The sequence below is a fragment of the Capra hircus genome, chromosome 9, assembly GCF_001704415.2.
Source record: "Capra hircus breed San Clemente chromosome 9, ASM170441v1, whole genome shotgun sequence".
In the NCBI taxonomy this organism is placed as follows: Eukaryota; Metazoa; Chordata; class Mammalia; order Artiodactyla; family Bovidae; genus Capra; species Capra hircus.
Genome location: NC_030816.1, coordinates 51,096,643 through 51,118,313, shown reverse-complemented (window position 1 = coordinate 51,118,313; position 21,671 = coordinate 51,096,643). Strand labels below are relative to the sequence as shown.

Sequence of the window (21,671 nt, the reverse complement as noted above, 5' to 3'; positions counted from 1 at the left end):
GGCTACCCACTCCAGTATTCTGGCCTGGAGAATTCCATGGACTGTACAGTCCATGGGATTGCAAAGAGTCAGACACAACTGAGCAACTTTCACTTACAGTTTATATGAATCAATGTTATTTAAAAACTTATTAATAAGTTTTTCTTAATAATGTCTTTTTAATGTAATTTTTAAAAGCTTGGGCTTCTAAATCAGAATGATCAACATTAGAATCTCATTCTGCTACTTACTATCTATGAGAAAATTACTGAACAACTCTTAGCTTCAGTTTGCTCATTTGTAAAATGGGGCTATAATCAAGACCCTACAAATTGAAACTACAATGACCTCCCACTATACACTAAGTAAAATGGCTAAATTAAACCTATAAACAATATTAGACAAAACTATAAAACATTTTTGGCGAGAGTATAAATTGATATAATAACCTTGGAAAACTGGCAGTATCTACTTAAGTTAAACAAATGTATATACTACAATGAAGCATGTTCATTTATGGGCATATACACCCAACAGAAATAAGTACATATGCCTATTCAAAGAAATATATATTAGAATACTCACAGCAGCATTATTCATAATAGCCAAAAACTATAAACAACACAAATGCCTTTCAACAGAATGGACAAAGTGTGGTATAGTCTCAGTGGAACAGCTACCAATATATGCAATAATATGCATGAATCTCAAAAGGAGAGTTGAGAAAAAGAAACCAGATAAGAGAAGACCATATGATTCCATTTATATAAAGTTCAAAAAACAACAAAACTGATACATGACAACTGAGAATGTTACTGACAATGGAGCCTAGTAGGGTGATGTTTTATATCTTGGTAAGTGGGGGTTACATGGGTAGTTATATTTTGTAATTCACAGAACTATACAATTACATATGTGTTATGTACTCTTTTATAAGTTGTATCTCAAAAAAAAAAATCACCAAGGCTAGTTAACAGTACATACTTCACAATGTTGTGAGGATAAATAAGACAAAAATAACTGTTTTTGTGCTGAGCACCATTCCAAGCATGTTCCATGTTTTAAAACTCAGTTAAGGACTTCCCTGGTGGAACACCACAGTTATGGCAGAAAGTGAAGAACTAAAGAGCCTCTTAATGAAAGTGAAAGAGGAGAGTGAAAAAGTTGGCTTAAAGCTCAACATTCAGAAAATGAAGATCATGGCATCTGGTCCCATCACTTCATGGGAAATAGATGGGGAAACAGTGGAAACAGTGACAGACTTTATTTTGGGGGGCTCCAAAATCACGGCAGACGGTGACTGCAGCCATGAAATTAAAAGACGCTTACTCCTTGGGGAAAAAGTTATGATCAACCAGACCGCATATTAAAAAGCAGAGACATTACTTTGTTGACAAAGGTCCATCTAGTCAAAGCTATGGTTTTTCCAGTACTCACATATGGATGTAGAGTTGGACTATAAAGAAAGCTGAGCGCTGAAGAATTGATGCTTTTGAACTATGGTGCTAGAGAAGACTCTTGAGAGAGTCCCTTGGCCTGCAAGGAGATCCAACAAATCCATTCTAAAGGAAATCAATCCTGAATATTCATAGGAAGGACTGATGTAGAGGCTGAAACTCCAATACTTTGGCCACCTGATAGGAAGAACTGATTCATTGGAAAAGACCCTGATGCTGGGAAAGATTGAAGGCAGGAGGAGAAGGGGACCACAGAGGATGAGATGATTGGATAGCATCACCAACTCGATGGACATGAGTTTGGGTAGGCTCCACAAGTTGTTGATCGACAGGGAAGCCTGTCATGCTGCAGTCCATAGGGTCGCAAAGAGTCGGACACAGCTGAGAGACTGAACTGAACTGAACTGAACTGGTGATACAGTGGATGAGAATGTACCTTCCAATGCAGGGACACGGGTCTGATCCCTGGTCGGGGAGACCCCACATGCCACAGAGCAACTAAACCCATGTGCCACAACTACTGAGTGTGTGCTCTAGAGCCTGCGGGCTGCACCTACTGAAGCCGATGTGCCTAGAGCCTGTGCTCTTCAACAAAAGAAGCCACCACAATGAGAAGTCCATACACCGCAACAAGAGAGCAGCCCCGGCTCACCACAATCACAGAAAGCCTGTGTGCAGCAACAAAGACCCAGCACAACAACAAAAACACTTAAATCATCAAAGTAATCACAAATGTAGGCTCCAGTATTATGCACATTATATAGATTAGGGGGCTGACTCAAATAAAAATTAAGATTACTTATCCAAAGTCATATAACTAGTTAAAGGAGGAATCAGAATAAAATTCTTAACAGTCAAGCTTCAGATTCAAAACTTGTGACCACATGAATAAACTACCTCAATAATAATGAAAACTCAACACAATAACTAGACCAAAGTACTCACAAAGAGTTACCTATTAATACTATTGATATTACCATTATTATTAGGATTAACTTAAAAAATATTCCTTATAATACTCAAATATTCAATCCTACGATTAGCAAATCTATACAATTGTATATCCTAATCGTATGCTCTAATATATTAAATCAATACTATAAAGATGATATTATAATTTGAAATACATAAAGTATATTACTCTACTCTTCCCACAAATCAGTTACAATGGTCCAAAGGTTATATCCGTTTTATCTTTCCACAGATAAAATTCATAATTTTATTAATACTGAAAGAAAATTTTATATACTAAATAACATCTTGAGAGATTTTTAGGGGTTAAAATTTCAAGACAATAAGAGAAAAGTTAATTTCAAAAAGAGTACTAGTCTAAGTTTGACCGCATATTAACCAGCGTAGTTTTTGGTTGGTTGGTTTTCTGGGGAGGTGTGGGGTTGTTTTGTTCGTTGCTTTTGTTTTCTTTTTGGCCATGCCATGAGGCTTGCGGGATCTTTTTTTTTTAACTTTTTATTTTACATCGGGGTATAGTTGACTAACAATATTGTGATAGTGTACAGCAAAGTGATTCAGTTATACATATCCATATAACCATTCTTTTTCAAATTCTTTTCTCATTTAGATTGTTACATAATACCAAGCAGAGTTCCCTGTACTACACAGTAGGTCTTTGTTGGTTATTCATTTTAAGTATAGCAGTGGATCTTAATTCCCTGACCAGAGATCAAACCCAGGCCCCCAGCAGTGGAAGTCCAGAGTCTAAGCACTGGACCACCAGGGAATTTCCAACCAGGGGAGATTTTAAACTGAGAATTTCTTATAAAGTTATTTCTAAAAATAAAAAAAACTGGTGAAATGCCTGTATAAAAATCATTTTTTGAAAATATGTACTAAGCATATCTTTTCATTTTTCTAGTTCCACCGCTACACCCCCAATGGTGCCATGGACACAAAAACAATCTCATTCATAAATCCAACCACTCAGAGATAACACGTGTTATTTCGTTCTTTCTTTGCATAATACAAATACAGGGTACAGCGTTCAGATGTTATAAAGACATTGATGCTATCCTATGATTTCTTAATAATATAGATGCTGGATGCTATGATTAAGTTGAAAACCTCAGAAATCTAGTTCAACCTGTTCCTACATAGTTGTCCTACTTGGAACACCTAAACTGACCTGGCGCCCAAATAAGATAAGTAAAGATGCCTGGACAAAACAATCATATAAAGTTGGCATATCTTTCATACTACACCTGTTTATCTGGCTTGAAATACTTTCCAGATGATAAAGTAAATAATTAATAGCTTTCACTCTCTTAAGGATTCCACGTCCTCCATACTCTTAAAATCATTTTACCATCACAAAGTACATTTTCCAGTAACATTAATCGCAATTTAAACCTAGTATTATATAACTCAGAATCAACTAACTAGAAAGCAAAGCGACAAGGGAAGAAATCCAGCTTCAACACAACCCCAGGAAACGGTTATCTTAGAACAAAATCAATTTACCAAGTTTCATGCGAAAGTTTCCCCGATCTTATGCTTGGGAACCAATATCTCCAGATAAAGAGTAACGATGGCTGCACGCTCAGACTATGAGAGAAAACATGCAGGTGTTATCGCTGACAACTGCCTCACACGTCTTTCCACCAAAAGCAAATCTGGAAATAATTCTCAAATAATTTCGCCTCTACTACCTATTTCATCGCTACCGCTTCTAGAAATAACAGAATGAAGGACATCGACCAGTTTAGTTCAGAGGCAGAACCTTCCGCTTTCAAAATGTCAACGAAATTAACCAATTTCACCTTTCAGTCTTCCCTTTAGAAATATTCTAGGGATGACAGTACTATTTTGCCTTCTGACTTCGAGGCAACAAATCTCTGCGGTGTTGTAACCAACACCACCACTCCTTTGAGGGAGAATGCCTAGGCCGGGATCGCTTCATATAGGGTGGGCGTGTGCGCCCGGGGCGGGGAGGAGCGAGGGGAGTCAGTCAAAAACAGACCGCGACCGGACTTTGCAACTCTCCTCCGTCAGCTGACCGGACCGCCCTGAAAGATTTTATTCCTCTGAAAAGCATAAACGACGGAAGCCCAGGTTTTAAGAAGTGGGTGAAAACAAGGGAAGACTCGGGGCCGGGTGGTTGAGGTGGGAGGCCTTAGGACCCGGGGCACCCAAGCCCACCCGTCCGCACTTCCGGGCCCGGCGCCCCGCCCGGCTCCCCCGGGCCGCTCTCCCAGAGGCCCCCGCAGCTCGCCCCACGTCCCGCAGCTGCGCAGCCCGACGGTCCCCGCGCAGCGATGTAACACGGCCTGAGCCCGCAGCTTCGCGGGGGGTGGGGAGGAGGGCAGTGGCCGGCCGCCCCTGCGCCGCCGTCTTACCTGTTGAGGAGCAGGGAGGCGGCGCTAAGGCAGAGCAGCAGGAAGCAGAACAGCGGGTACTGGCGACAGATCTCGCGTCCCACGTCCAGCCGCAGACGCTGCTTCAGCTTCTCCCCCATAGTCCGCACCCAGGGCGCCATCTTCGTCGGCGTCGCTGAAGCTGTACTAAAGACTGAGGCCGAGGTCTAGGCGATCCCCATCTATCTCCCGCGTCTCCACCCCCCGGGGCAGGATCGCGGACCCAGACCGCCGGCGACCGGCGGACGGTCAGCCGGCTGCAGCCGCCCGAAGCCCCGCCCACGAGCCCCGCCGCGCGTGCGCGGCCACGCCCCCCGTCGGCCTGCGGGGACAGCCGCGAGATGTGTTCGACGTCAGCCGGCGGCGCAAGGCCCATCGCTTACCTCTCCGGTCTGGACCTTCGCACCGGCCTCCAGCGGAGAGCCCCGTTCCCCGGCGGCGGGCCCTTTGCAGAAATCGGGGGGAAGCTGCAGCACCCAGTAACCGCCTGTATTGCGGAGGAGAAACAGAAGGATGTGCCGGAGCACAGGAGAAACTGCAGCCCCCTGCAGCCACCGGGCCCTGCCTGCGGTACTCCCGGAGCTCGGGGCCGCTGGGGACTGTAGTCTCTGGGACGCGCCCCTGCAGCGCTCTGCACGCCTCCTCTCCGTAGTCTCCTCTCTGCGTGGGGACAGGTCCAAGCTTTGCGCGACGCCCCAAGGGGAGGAGGGGGGGGACACCTCTCAGCCCTTATTTTGCACGGGCCGTGCGCGGTGAGTAAAACAACCCTAGAACATGGAAGAGTCAAACCCGCCGGGTCACCACGCTTGCGAGGAAGCATCTTTTACGTGCTCACGGGCGAGGTAGACTTCAGTGCACAGCAGCCCCGCAGACCTAACCAAAACGTGTGTTTGGGTGCTACAACTTGGCAGGTTAAATCCCTCAATAGAGTCTCTTGGGGCTTTTGCTTTACCAAGTCATCACATTTCTCAATTTTAATTTCCTTTTTCTCCGCTACTCTTGACAGATGCAGGAAGACAGTATCGTAGTAAGATTTATTTAGGCGGTGCTCTAAGCAGTTTACCCTTCACACGTTTAACTCCTGATATAGGTACTCTGGTTTCTCCCATTTTACGGCTAGATAACTGACATTACTAAGGCAGAAAGGAACGTGCTCAGAATCACACAGCTAGCGAAACCAGGCTTGCAACTATTCTAACTACAGAGCCGGTTTTCCTGCTGCGTTTTTTTCATTCTTGGGAGGGTGAGCCTCCAAAATGCAGAGACAGAATGTTCAGAAATTATTTTTTTTAAACATAAAAAGGTGTATGGACAGCTTAATATGTTCCCATGTTATTCCGAATGCATGTGTCATCTTTAATTACGCATTGCTTCCAACGTAGCATCTATTGGTGCTATTTAATTTCACTTACTAACCTTGATCACAAATTATACACATTTCTAATCCTTTTAAGATCAACATCAATAAAATTGCTATATCAGACTAAGAACATGGTACAAACTCAAGATCCTATCTAGAATGGTTTACCAGTTCCACAGTGGGATATAAAAGTATCAATTTCACCGATCCTCATCTTTTGGTATTATTTAAACGCACATCATAAATATACACTGTAAGACTACTCCGTAACATTGTTGGAAAGCTTAGTGCTTTTAAAAAATATTTCGAGGTACATAATTAAATTTTCAGCCTTTTTTTTTTTGGTGTCGTTTCAACTACCTATAACCCCTCTTGTTATTACCAAATTTTAAATTTTATTTTGTATTGGGGTATAACTAATTTTAACTAATTAACAATGTTGTGGTAGTGAACAGGTAAGGGACTCAGCCATAATATACATGTATCCATTCTCCTGCAAACGCTTTCCCATTCAGGCTGGCACATAACACTGAGCAGAGTTCCATGTGCTATACAATAGGTCCTTATTGGTTATCCATTTTAAAGATAGCAGTGTCATGATCTTTCAAAAGTCCCTTCCCCCACCACAACCATAAATTCACATAATCCCTCATTTATATGAACATTCTAGGGCCAAACTGAAGTATAAATAAAAGGTGTATGTTGAATTAATCTACATGTATCAAGTGCCTACTGTGGACTTGAGTACTTTATACTTGGGTAAGTTACTTCATCAAACTAATGATAAAATATTTTGTTCTTTCAAATTAGACATCTTAACACCACCCAACTCCTTTCCCTTATGGTTTTCTTTGCAGGAGCAATTAGAATATAAGCTAATTAGACAATAGACAAATTTAAATTTTCATATTGCTCTTATGCTCAGAAAAGGAAAAAGTAAAAACAAATTCCTGCTGTAAGAAAACTATAAAAATCCAATCTAAAAGAAGAAAAAAAATTCCTATGGATCAGACTTAATCTAATGAAGTAAAATTTTTACTCCATTAAATGTTTTTTCTTTACATTATGGCCTAGTATCCATGTCTGCTTCATGGATACCAGGCTCAGCTGGTAAAGAATCCACCCCCAATGTGGAAGACCTGGGTTCAATCCCTGGAGAAGGGAACGGTACCCACACTTCAGTATTCTGACCTAGAGAATCCCATGGACTGTATAGTCCATAAGCAACTTTTATTTCACTTCATCCAGGTCAGCCGTCATACACAGAGCTTGAGATTTTTTTTCCAACTTTTTATTAAAAGATATGAACTTCCTAGGTGACGGTCCAGTGGCTAAGACTCTGCACTCCCAATGCAGGGGGCTAGGGTTTGATCCCTGGGGAGCGGGAGGGGGGGCTAGATACTATGTGCTACAACTAAGATCCTACATGCTGCGACCTCCGAAGCAGCCAAATACTAAACAAAAAAAAAAGATATGAACTTCTAGTGAGGATATGGGATAGCCATAATCAATCTGGGTTCGGGAACCAGCTTCATCCTATACTAGCAGTTTCACTGAGCACATTTAACTTGGTGTATCTCAAACCCAATATCCTTAACTCTAAAGGTTACATTCCTCAGAAGTCTTTAAGAAATTAAACTGGGTAGAAAGTGGCTATTATTTACAATGCTTAATACAAAAAAATATTTTATGGATTTATTAACATGACAAAAAAGCCAAACCAATTAGCTTTATTTGGATTTTAACAACCTAAAATAACAATGACATAAAATCAAGGCTGTGAGGTAGCTTGGAAACAAGTCCAGAAGTTTGTTGCCTGCCCTAGAGTTCTAGACCTGCACTGTGCTATACTGTAGCCACTATCTATTATCTTGCTATTGAACACTTCAAATGTGGCTAAAGAGATGTGCTGTAAGTGCAAAATAGACATCAGGTTTTGAAGGCTTACTATGAAAACAAGAGTATAAACTATCTCAACTTTCAAAAGTTGATTACATGTTAAATGGTATTTTGGAAATAATAGGCTAAAAATTAACCTGTTTCTTACTTTTGCAATATACCGAGTAGAAAATTGCAAATGTGGCTTGTGCTTTATTTCTACTAGACAGGGATACTAATATTAGTATCCAGACTAATATTAGTTGTGGAGAGACCTGACAATTAAAGGCAAAAACTTTTTTTATAAAAGCCAGTTTATATATTACTGGTACATTCTCAAACTATAAATAGTAAATGGTTAATAATGCATTCATCTAAAGGGCTCATAAACATCAAACTACAGTATCTCCATTTTAATGTTTATTAAATTAGCAAATAAATGTAAGGCACTGTACTAAATGTGGTGGCAGATAAAATGATTTAGATGCTTTCTTGCTGACCTCCAAAGGCTTACAATCTAGTGAAGGAGACATGTCACCTAAGAAAAGTAATGTATCATACAGGGCATATCTTTATATAAAGGCTGTAATAGCTTTTTTTAATGACAGTTGCTGGGAAAGGAAAATTTTCAACTGGTTGAGGATCAAGAAAGTCCTCTGGGAAGACAATAATTTGAACATACGAGGATTTCTCTCTGCTTTCACTTAATTTTCAGAAGTGATGCAGCACAAGGCAAAGTATTTCAAATGCTTCAGAAATTTGAAAAGATGGTGTTGAGTACTCGAATCCCTTGTGACTAGGCCTACTTAACTCTGATGACCCTAAATATACACCAGATTTTAACTGTAGAGGGCCATTGTTTGTGTGGCATCTGAGTATGTAAGGGAAAAGATAGAGGAATACTTACTTACCCCTTGGAGCCATTTCAGCCTCTCCCTCTCACAGCTGCCTCCTGTGATTTGCAGTATTATCTCCTATCACAGGAATCTCAAAGCATCAACATTCTTGTTTTACCTTTTGTGGCATTTTTAATGTTCTTTTTAGTCTTAATTTTACATTTCCTATTAGCCTCATCTCCCTACAACCTATCCCTATGTATCAACCTCTGGACATGATAATACCTGTAAAAGGATTAATCTGCCTTCTATACCTCAAGTAATGTTCCCTTCATTGGTTTTCAAAAGAACTCATTACAATGGAGAATATGCAACTGAAGGAAAAGCATTAAGGGACTTTTCGATAGGAGTTCAAGATGTAAAAATGCAGCCACTTTCTTATTCAAGCAGCCCCCACTTTTCTGTGCAGTCATGAAGACAGACATCCAACGATAAGATATCAGTAAGATATGAAGAACTACTACTTTACAGAACCAGTGGATCAAAGAAATACTCTCTGGGTAAAAGCTATCTAAGCTTGAAATTCTGAGCTGTCTGTTTCTTAGCACCAAAAATTAAACTTCATGTGTGTCATTTTATTTCTAAGGTATGTTGGAATAACCATCCTCTCAAACCTCACTTTGATGTTAATAGGTCATAACTTCAGAAAATATAAATTATTAAAAACAAAATATATTCACCTGCCTGTTGATAGGGTTTTCCAGGTAGCATCTGTGGTAAAGAATCCACCTGTCAATGCAGGAGATGGAAGAGACATGAGTTTGATCCCTGGGTTGGGAAGATGCCCTGGAATAGGAAAGAGCAGCCCACCCCAGTATTCTTGCCTGGAAAATTCCATAGAGAGAGGAGTCTGACAGGCTACAGTCCATGGAATCACAAAGAGTTGGTCAGGGCTGAGGTCAGGTGTACACACACCTGTTGGTAAATATTAAAGATTGGAAAAGGCCCTTATAATCTAATACTGCTATCCTTTGTATAAGATGGCCAATGTTTTGTTGTCTAACTAAGGGTTTTTAGTTTTCCTTTAAGTAAGTAACACTCCACCTTATTTCTTATATTGACTAGACAATGGCTTTCATAAAAAGAAAAATGTTAACTATATTCAGATGTTTAAATATAGCTTTCAACTGACTTCAGTAACTTGAAAATATTTTTGAAAGCCTTTGTAATCATTCCTCTTATCTCTCAGTAGCTGTTTTCTAAAATATAAAAACAAAAGCATTTGCCATGATACGTATAAACCACCATGCAACTAGGGTTGGTTCAGAATTGTGAAGATCACTAATACTGGTACTTCAATTCTAGTAAGGTTGCTAACAAATAATTAAAATAAATTTTTATATTCCTTTCATATAGATAGAAACTACTGTATTTGGTCAACTGAATCCAATTAAAAATATTAAAAAAAAAAAAACACAACTCCATACAGTATATCTAAATAGAAATCTTGAACAGTCATTTGGAAATTTTTATTGAAACAATTTTATTTGAAAATTATTCCTATATAATGAGTTACCATTTAGGTTTTTTTAAGCTCAGAACACATTTCAAAAGTCTGAATTCTGAGCATTATTAAAGTAATATGCCCTATATGCTTAGATTTTGTGAAAACAGTTTGAGATATGTATTTATTCAATATAACTGAATTATCCAGATGTTCAGTGAGCACTTCTCTTCCGTTTCAAAAAAAAAAAAAAACACCAACCCATGTAACTTAAAAAAAAAATACAGCTCACTTTCAGTTCTGTATCTCCAAAGACTAAGAAAGCTTCTCCAAGAATGCACAGAAACACTGATGGCAGGGTTGGAGCAATTTTTGTAAAGCCTCAGAGATAAGAGACAAACAACAAATAACACCTACCTAAATAAACCTTTACATGTACTGGATTTTCAAATGTTGATAATACTTCATGTATTATCCCTAAATTAGTTAAGCCTATTTACTCAAGCTCTGCCAAGTTTCATAGCCTTTTACCACTGACAGCACAAGTGCTTAGCTTGCTCAGTCACGTCTGACTCTGCGACGCCTCGGACTGTAACCCACCAGACTCCTCTCTCCACGGGATGGATTCTCCAGGCAAGAATACTGGAGTGGGCTGTCATTCCCTTCTCCAGGGGATCTTCCCCACCCAAGGATCGAACCCTAGTCTCCTGCATTGCATGAGTCACCAGGGAAGCCCCATAAAGCAGCCTATGAAACTGCTATTGATAACAGCAGAGGATGGGAAATGGTAATGAACACGAACACTGTTGACAGAAAATGAATTTGAAGGATTGTAGCAACAGTAAATATGACTTTAATGTTTCTGAAGATTCTTCTTGCAATTATGAAGCACAGAAATACCATATTTGCAAATATTGTCAGATTAGAGTTACCTTCAAGCAGAAGTTGATAAATTTGGGGTTTTGACTTACACATAAATAGCTGTTACAAACCAGCAGCACAAGCAGTGAAGGGAAAAAAAACAGCTAATGGCCTTGTATTAGCTCCAGAGAGCCAAGATTTTTATTGTTCTAACTACATGTTCCTCAGGGATACTCTGTGATCATTTTAATTCACCTGCAGCGAGAAGACTTTACTATTTTCGCTGAAGAGGATTTCTGAGCGCCTGGCTTAGAAGGGTAGGGTGGGGACACCCATTAGTAAGATACCAGAAATGTGAAGTGCACCAAAGACAATGCTAGCAGTTTGTTTACAAGGCAATATCAATGGAAGGTTAAGACTAGAAGGATGAGCTCAGGCCAAATTATAAGATTTTAATTTACATGTTTGGCTTGCAGTTTACTTCTACTAGACAGTGCTATTGTAGAAATAGATATGGAGAGTGATTATAATGTGCCACTTATAAATGTGGAACCACTTTAAAGTATTTATAAACACAAAGTTTAGTCAGACAACTTCTCAAAGGGTATAGTAGGGCCCGGATAGAGGATTTTTAGGCTTAGTCAGTAACAAGTCATCAAATGTAGCTGTGTGGTAAGTTAACAGTATATAACCACTGACAGAGCAAAGCACTCTATCATGTACAGCAAAGGGCTGAAAAGGCAAACCTGCATATAACACAAATTAATCAAGTCCTGACATTAAAGCAGAGCAGGAGTCCACACAGATGTGACATGAAGCTGCAAATAACAGTTGAGATCAAGGAAACAAGTATAGAAGGAAAAAAAGGGCAATAAAACAGATAAGAACAAGACAGTCACAGAGAGAACCAGCAAAGCACCAAGGAAACTTTTCAAGGAGAGTGATTCAGGGTGTTAGAAAAGTGAAAGCTTTGGGGGGACTTTCTAGAGGTCCATGGTTAAGACTCTGCGTTTCCAATGCAGGGGTTGAGGGTCCGATCCCTGGACAGGGAGCTAAAACCTCACATGCCACACAGGGAGGCCAAAAATTTTAAAACCTTTTTTTCCAAACCCTTTTGGTCGTACAGTGCTGCTTTTGGGACCTTAATTCCCTGACTATGGATCGAACCCAAGCAGTGAAATTGCCAAGTCCTAACCACTGGATCATTAATTCCTTAAAGCTTGTAAAAAATATATTTCCTATTGGGCTACTGGTATCCTGTGAACAGTTCTTAAAAATAGAGGGGAGAGGAAAATCAACTTAAGAGTTATCATTCCCAAACCACCAAGCTCCCTAGGAAAAGGTGCAATAAAATGCTTCATTCTGACAATAAAACATTAATACATGATATTAAAGACAGCTACTGGGGATGGGCAGGAAGAGATTGCTGATGCTTACAAGAACATTTACACTCTATAATTTCTAGAAAATATATAAATCAGTATCAGTAGTAAAGCAAATTTGGGAGGCTAGTTTGGCAGTTACACTGTCTTCTGTGTCCTGATCAGGTTAACAGCCTTAAACCAAATGAGTTTTGCCAAGAATTTCAGAACTGAGAGCCCGTAAGTAAATGAACACTAATTCTAAAATTTTAAAAACACAAGTTACTAGCACAAAAAAGGTAGATTCATATTGCTCATTTTGACTGATATCTGTTACAGAGGTTGATTCTAAACTAGTAAAATGTTAAGAGTAATTTAGGGAATTTGGGGTAATTTGAATAATGCTCTGTGAACTATATAGGGCTTGATAGTTTTCTTCCTCAGAACATACAGCTTTAAAATTTTTTTTAAAAAAAGCAAATTTGTCCTACCCTTTCTCAGATAACAAGTAAAATAAAAATGTGCCAAGAAATGTTCATAACATATAAGGTATTACAGGGCAAATGATCAGTAATGTACATTTCCTGTATTTTATAAAATTAAGCCTTCACAGAAAAATGTGTAAATGAAGCAAAAAATCCTCTAGGGAGAGTATTTTTTTAAAACACAAGTTGTATCTCATAGAAGAATATAAGCTTGCAAAATAGTGGGTTGGCCAAAAAGTTCGTTTGCATTTCTCTGTAAAATCTTGGGGGAAAACTCAAACTTTTTGGCCAACTCAACATCATAATTTAACAGCATCTCTTTTTACAGAAAACTCAGAACCAAACAAGTTATATGTATGTGTGCTCATAGTTCCTTTCATTAAATGTCACAATGATTTAAGAAAAAAATACCATTTTTCACCTAGAACTCTTGGGGAAATAAGGGAGTATCTATTCAGTCATTGGATTGTGAGACAGTCTTTTCCTTTAACAACCTATACTTCTCTAAGTTTATATAAAAGTGAATATAACGCAGGCTACATCAGTCTTACTGGAATGTGAAAGCCACTATAAAATGCAAGAGATTAGTGGGTCTTATCTCCATCACTTTTAAAGAATCTAGGTACACTAGCTGAAAACTTAGCCAAGATTTTTGGTATCAAAAACCCTGAAAGTCTGTCTCTCCCTTGATTATCAACTAAGTAATATTTAATATAATAAAACCTATTAAAAATGGTTTTAAGGGGGAGTTCCCTGGCAGTCCACTGTTTAGGATTTGGTGCTTTCACTGTCATGGCCTGTGTTCAATCCCTGGTTGAGAAACTTAGATCCTCCCAAGTCACATAGTGCAGCCAAAAAAAAAAAAGTTTTAAAGTATTAAAAAAAGGTTTTAATACTTGGAAGAGGTCCTTAAGAACAGGCAAAAGGATCTAAAATGTTTCAATTGCCTTAAGTGGAAAAATTTGTTTAAGGATTTAGACCCTCTGATCAGCAAAGACAGGATATGACAAAAGTATAAAAAAATATTCTATAAGTAGGTTAACATGGACTCTCACCAAATCCCAGAATATCAAGTTTGGAAAACGTAGGTTTGAGAGAGCCCTGCCAAAATACGGAATGTAGTCTCATTAACTGGTGAAAGAACATACAGGAAGGTATGCTGTATTAAATGTGAATGGATGGAGGAAAAAAAAAGAAATGGGAGTTCCCTAGTGGTCTAGTGGTTAGGATTCAGCTCTTTCACTGCTTTGACCTGAGTTCAGTCCCTGGTCAGGAAACTGAATCCACAGGCCGAGCTTAAAAGAAAAAAAAAGGTTAAAACTAAACAATGCTGAATGAGTGCTTCTTCCATGTTCAGAAACTGTACGCTTAAATAAAACCTATTGTACTATTACCCCCCAAAAGGTCTTGCAAAATAATCTGCTTTGCCCAGTTAATAATGCCACTAAATTTGCAACCTTAGTCACAAAATGTCTTCAATATACCCATTAGCATACTAGGTGCTGTTCTCTTTTCAAGTAAGATTTATTCAAACTTTTCCTAGACAATTTAAAAGAGCTGTGATACAGAGATTAAAGTGATTTATTCTAATAAGTCCAAGATACTGTATACCATGCTGTTGTATTTTACTTACTTCTATTTTTAAACTGACTTTAATTTCAACAAATTAAAAGATGAACTGACACTGTTCATTTTGCAATCAGAGGACTGTAAGAAAAGCAGCCAATTTTCATGGGAAAAATGAGTGACAAAGAAAAGGCAAAACCTCAGGCTTTCAAGAGTGGAAAAGGGAAGAAATTTATTTGCCTGAAGGTTGCAGGCCTGTTTTCAGGGTCTACCCCCCTCCTCAAAGCAAATAACTTGCCTAGGAGGAGTCTATGTCCCTACAATTGAGCACTCTTTTCTGACACTGGAGAGGTAAACTTGCTTGCCTGCCAGCTCCCAAGGAAACGAAAAAAGGCCTGTTAGCCCTTGTGTTCTCACACACACAGAACTTACAGTCAGCTGTCTCAGTGGGCAGGCCCATAACACCAGGTCACTTTTATCAATCTTTCTTCCATATAATAAATACAAAAAATACAGTCACCAAACATTTGAGAAAAATCAAAAAAGCACAGAGAAGTGAAGTGTTTCAATGCATTCTATTACAAACTGGTTATCTTTCCAAAAACCTACAGATTTCAGGAGTGAGCAACAGTCCACATATAAATAAGAGGAGCCTGCTCTACTGCTGGAATTTAGCCAATAAATGGTGTTGGGAGGAAAAGTTAATAACAAAAAAGTATAGTTAATAGGAATTGGGAGATTTGGGAGATGAGTAAGTAGTGTATGCTGTTTCATCAAACAGTAAAGAACAGATACTAAAACAGATGTAGTAGTAGTAGCCTAAGTGTAGTCTGAGTAATGACAGTAATCAATTGAACTAGCTTAGGGGAGGGAAAAAAAAGGACTAGAGTAAGCCAAATGTCTCAGGGGTTTTAAAAAAGAAACTGCTTAAACTTGGTAATTGAAAGACATGAGGTTAACTAAAACCTAAAGACAGGAGTCATTCATCTGTTAATTGATTAGGGTGTGAGCAGAGATGCAGACTTTCATTCTGCGCTGTGCCTTGTTTTCCAGGTACAGGTTTTAAAATTTTCCTTTGAAGGACTATCAAGTTAAAATATCAACTAAGCACATTTAAGCATAAATACCACCTTTAACCCATCACTACTCAAACAAGTAGGTATATATAGTTGAGAAAATGCCTTAAATTCAGAGCCTCTTGTCTTCTCAAAGGAATTTAATTTTGAACCAGCAACCAACTCTAAGGTTCATATTAAGACTTTTCATACAGATGTATAAAAATTTTTTTAATTATGGATTACTCTTAGTAACACTTGTTTCACTATGTTAATGTATAGTTACCTAGCTTTGAAACTTTTCTTAAGTTTGACTACTACTTTCCAAAGTACTCTACATAAGAACTTTATACAAACTTTATGGACTCAAAATTAGACTTGTAAGCAGAACAAGAACTCAATCTTGAAGTACCCCTTCCTCATAAACATAAATATAGATGGGACTTGGTAGGCCAATACTTTTTTGTTCAGCAGTTGGGAATTAAACTGAATACCAGCATGAAGAAAAATTGTTGGGCTAGGCTGTCTTGATAGATAGATAGATATAAATCCCACAGCCAACTGCTCCCTTCAAGACCTTTTTAAGGTCAAACAGACAATTTAAAATATGGATCTTCATGATCTTAATTTGCCTTAAAATTCAGTATTCCATGTTAATTTCTAAAAGCTTTCCATGTTGTAAGTGGCTCAAAATTTTCAATTCCTTTTTCAAGTTAACAAGTCACAATTAAGCCAAATCCAGCCTAATAAACTAAACTGAAAATTCATTTCCAAACTAAAAAATACTTTGAAAAGTATTTTTAAATGCCCGTCTAGCACCATTAATTCGGATTTCCCTGCCTTGGAAGGACTTCTGTTCTAGAAGGCAAAAGAAACCCCATACACTGAAGAACTAATTAATTAAACAAGTACTGGCAGTAATTTAAATAGACTGATCAAAAGACTGAGCAGCAGAAAGGTTAAGCCACAGAATCCACTGTTGGGCGCTTAACTGCTGATACTGTCTGTCCTAACACTAAATGGATCGTCAGGAAACCAATGAAGATTTAACATGTAACTTTAGAATAAAAGTTTTCCACCATGTTTTAATTCTATTTATAAATGAATTGGAAGTTAGGCAGGGTTCCTAAAAGAAATTACACCTGTCAATGTTGAAGGAATCCTAGGAATTCAACTTCTGCAAATTCATGTGAATTTTTACTGTTTCAAGAAGTTCTACCAAAACTACACTGTATATTACACGTGCCTGTGGCTGCAGAGAATTGAAAAGTGTACTCCATTAATTTTTGGATGACCTTTGACATGTTGTTCATTTATTTACCTCCAAGCTCATTCCAAATATTAAATATACCAAGAAACAGTATATATGCTTTTCTAATTTCTCCTGATGTGTCAAATAGAGCAATTCTAGAGGCCTAACTCCTGACTCCTCCCAATTAAAGCAACATAAATACCATAGTACTTTTAACTATAAAAATAGTTTTTAAACTATTCTCTTGAAAATGAAGTCATTAGAAAATTTTTTAAACTCATGACTTTTTAAACAATTCTGTGTTCAAATGACGCAGTACTGGCATTTTCTAATTCCCATTAAAAAAAAATCAGGACATAAGTTGAAATGCAAAATTGTGATACAAATGGCACGACTAATCAAACCTCTTCATCTCATTTGAAAGTATATAATAGAGCCACACCCGATGTTAGAACTCTTCTGATGTCATGGTATGTGTCTACAGCTGGAAGATTGGATTTTGTAATGTGCAACTCTTCTACACATTTGTTACTACATTGTGAACACAACCCTAATCATGTTTTCTTAATCTGTGGTTATGTCTGGTCCACATCAAAACCTTTGTCCTTTGCCTTGTAGTAGCAGTAACTGGTTGTAGTTCATAAATGACTTTAAATGTCAATTCCCTTAGGTATCCCCAAAATAAGTTAGTATTTGGCATCACAGAATCCTTTCAGAACTAAAGTCAAGAAATGACCATTCAAGAACATTACAGATAGCAACTTCAGATTAGAACTTGTTTTAAACCACTTTACAAAGGAAAGAAAATCAGATATTCACTGAAGCTTATGGTAAATTATTCTAAAATAACCTTATCTTGATTCTATTTGCTTGTGTTAAAAAAACATTTTCGGAAACTACACTTGAAGACACTAATTTCCAAAATGGTTTATTGGAACTTCTCCCCCATCCAGAAAGTCTGTCAGCAGTCTTGATTACCAACAAGAAAAAAAGTACTAGTTTGGCATCAGCACAGGGAGTCAAATAGGCAATGTAAATGGTTTTCAAAATCCTCTAGTAGTGTTTAAGAATTTTTCAGGTATAAAACTTCCATGACTGTTCTGAAATGACAAAAACTTTTTTCAATCATCAGTATAAACTTTAGTAATCATAACACAAACTATTAAACTCTGTACCTAAAAGGATCTTCATGAAGTGAACAAAGCTATCACCCTCCTACCAAGAAATTCTAGGGCTGAGCCAAAATCTCCAGAATGTATTTACAAGTTCCCCATTCTTTGATAATGACTTGCCAATTTTGCTTAATGAAACACCTTTTAAGCTGAATTCACCTACCTAACCTCATTTGCACAGTCACCTAAATGTACATTAGAGCAAAAGTTTGTTCACTCCCCTCTCCTGTATTACTTACTATCTCAATTACTCATTTCCAAACCTTCAAAGAGTGATAAGAAAATGGAACACTGAATGGTGGGGGTATGTTACCAGAAAAGCAGAACCAAATTACCATTAACTTCTTGAGTCCACTGGCATGTGTGTGACCAGAGTATTTTCATTTTCATTAATTAAAATTAAGTGGAGACCAACACTATACATTTATCCTATACATCATCTCCCTATCATGTGCTTCAATTAGGGATCTTGGGGAATCTGTTTTGGTATTACCGTTGGCTAGTTATTTTGAATGTATGGATAATTAAAAGACGAAAAGACCCCTAAAGATTCCAAGTGTCTATTTTAAAAGCTGTTAAATGAAAAACGATGAAATGGAGGACACCCACAATAATTCTTGGACTCCTGGAGATCCTAAGACATGCTACAAAAATAGGTCTTTATTCTTAGGAAAATATAGTCAGAGCTAGCTTCCTTATGCTATACATAAAATCTTAACATCAGAGGCAGTACAGATAGTACAGATAGTTTTTGAACTGATCTCCAAACAAGCACAAACCCACTACGTTGAAAAGAACAGGTAATTTTGAGGTTTTTGGCAAAAGACAGTACTTCACACATCTAATCCAAATCAAAGAGCCTGCAGACAGTTTTCAGTGAAATAAAAGGAATGAAATAAATATAATTTCTACAGATAAATATATGTAAGAGAATTTAAATAAGCTAACAGAACTAATTTTTTTAAATAAAAATACTAGTCAGGTACAAGCTTTTGTTTCTCAATGCCAGACTTCTAGATGTTTATCAGACTACTGTTAATATCATTAAAAACCTAATCTTGGGCCAGGGCATTAGTTTTAATACTATTTTGCATTCGTAAAAAAGATTTTCTTTCAACTGAATGCTCCTGGCCCTGAAAAATATTTTAGGCATATTACTGAAGGCAGACTGTGGTACTAATAAAACTTGTATCTTAAGTACTTTTTTAAAAAGTGACAGACAAAAAAGTCCATCCACTAATTTGCCCACAGTTAAAAATGTCTTTGAACATTGGCTGATAATTAATATCTTAAGAAAAGTAGTGGCATGCCCTATTGAGTGGTATGACTGAGTAATTAATACTACACTTTAAAACATCATCCCCACAAGTCTGTTCATTTTATGTATTGTTATTTCTTGATTCATTTTAAACCCACCACTGAATTCCTATGGTCAGATTAAAAGTTTATGGTATATATCACTGGGGAGAAAATGACCATGGTGGGTATTCTTAAAGTTTTAGGAACCTGAGCAATCTTTTACTCTAGGGGGGTAGCTCCCTCACCTAAATGCAGAAGTCCTACTCTGTAATTTCTCCCCTTAAACAGACTATATGTCATGCTCTGTTTGGTCTTTTTTCCTATGTTTCTGAACAGTGACTTTTGGCTTAGCAGTCAAAACAGCTGTCCTGAATGTGACAATTTTGCCCATCTAGCATGATATTCACCCTCATTAAATCTTTTCAAATAGATTCATATAAGTGAATACCCGAGGTCACCCCATCAATCCATTCCTATGCATGCTATTCCTATTTTATCATGAAGAAAGTGTAAATCATTAAATCAGACTTGCAGTCATTGGTAGATTTCTCATGATGCTACAACAATGGCCGTTATGAGTGTGCAACCGCTTTTTGTGCTAAACCCCCCATTTATTTCTAACATCTGATTCAATCACAATGCTGAAAAACTTCCCACAAAATGCATGATTGGGAGAATATATCTAACACAATTTTCTCACAAAGCAACTTTCTGAAAACTGATTAACTAAAGTGATGATCACTTTTGATTGCCAAGTAGTCTGCAGAAACAAAATCTTGCGTCTGCTTTGGTTAGGTAACTCAAGTTTGTTTTGTTATTTTTCAACAATCAGAATGCTTTAAGGATACATTTTCACCCCAAGGAAGGGACTTGATTCTTGGATTTAAGACCCATTCCTTGACAATTATATACAAAATTTCTTTTAACTTGTCATCTATCCATTCTTTGAAGCTGTCAAAGCCAAGAACCCATAAACAAATCACAAATATCAATAACCTACATTAGTTAACATTCCCCTTTTTTAACATGTTGACATTTTCACTAAAGGATTAGTTATTTTTGCATTTCCATTTCTCATATCCCATGACATTCCATAAAAATTGCATTATTGCTTTATAGGCCACACAACATTCAAAAGTATGTTTATATGCATTGCCTGTTTTCCTTGATCTGATAAGAGTTTGATACTGATTTTACTACAGAAATTTAAGTTTGAAAATACCAGTTAGTATTTCTTCTCAGTACTTAATTGTTCACATCACTAATCACTACATGCATATTTAGCTCTGATTATATTGCTCAAAAACTGCACCCATTATCAGAACAGTGCAAATGATTATTTAATTTTAAAAGTAATTATAATGGCTTAAATTCAAAGTTAGTCAAATGAACACTGTCAAGTAATTTCACTTGAGTGTGTATATATTTAATCACCACTGTTTACATTACCCATCAATTCTTCACAAATTTTTTAAATATCAGTTTTTCCTCCCAAATCCCCAAACTAAGAATGCCAAATAGTCTTGGAAACCCACAGCTCCATATTTTAATATTTTCTTAAGAACACATTTGTGAACTCACAAAAATGTTCATCTTTCAACTTTGACAATGCAGTTCTTACTTAAGTCAAACAAACCTGTTCTAAAATCCCAACAAATAATTCTGAGAATTAACTTAAACACCTTGACAGTGTCCCTTAAAAAGGGTATGACAGTAAAGTGCCAATAGGCATGGCAATGACCTCTTTGATGGGATCATTTAACTCCTTGGACCTGGGAAGTGCCAGCACCAAGGATTACACTGAGATTCAATTTTACTGAAGGCTACATTTAGTTTACCCACTTTCCACAACCTATTACTCATTTTATGTTAGAATGAAATGTAAATGTTTTGTGTAGCCCTCAAACTTACACTAAGATTTGAGAGATGTACTTTAAAAAAGCACGGGGTAATATATAAAATCAGTGGCAAAAAGTTTCATTAAGCACCAGGAACTAATTTTTGTCACCCCATACTCATTTTGTAGGTAATGTTTCAATAACCGGCAAGGCACATTTACATATATTCCAATGAATACTTATTGACAAATTTTAAATTACACTCTATGTCCCAGCTATCCCAGTAACTGACATACAACATACTAAAATGGTTTATTAAGATAACATAAAAAACCAATTAATGTGAAACATACAGGCTATTGGCAACCACTATCTAAAATTATGTAAGTACAAATAAACA

General features: G+C 37.5%; 2 protein-coding genes across 7 annotated transcripts in view; both read right to left on the bottom strand.

Moving 5' to 3' along the window:
• SNX14 (sorting nexin 14) overlaps positions 1-5,092 on the bottom strand; it is a 72,378-nt gene extending 67,286 nt beyond the window's left edge. For 2 of the 4 annotated variants that reach the window (XM_018053174.1, XM_018053175.1), the window contains exons 1-2: positions 4,787-5,066; positions 3,912-3,995 (exon numbers count right to left, since the gene is read on the bottom strand). In XM_018053174.1, coding sequence (XP_017908663.1) covers positions 3,912-3,995; positions 4,787-4,926 — 224 coding nt within the window. In that variant the 5' untranslated portion in view covers positions 4,927-5,066. Of the gene's footprint in view, positions 1-3,911; positions 3,996-4,786 lie in introns of all 4 variants that reach the window. The other 2 variants (XM_018053176.1, XM_018053177.1) reach the window with 2 other exon arrangements.
• SYNCRIP (synaptotagmin binding cytoplasmic RNA interacting protein) overlaps positions 17,865-21,671 on the bottom strand; it is a 30,890-nt gene continuing 27,083 nt past the window's right edge. Inside the window, exon 12 of one of the 3 annotated variants that reach the window (XM_018053171.1) lies at positions 17,865-21,671. This exon is cut by the window's right edge and continues 1,732 nt beyond it. The gene's annotated coding sequence lies outside the window, so the exon portion shown is untranslated. The other 2 variants (XM_018053170.1, XM_018053173.1) reach the window with 2 other exon arrangements.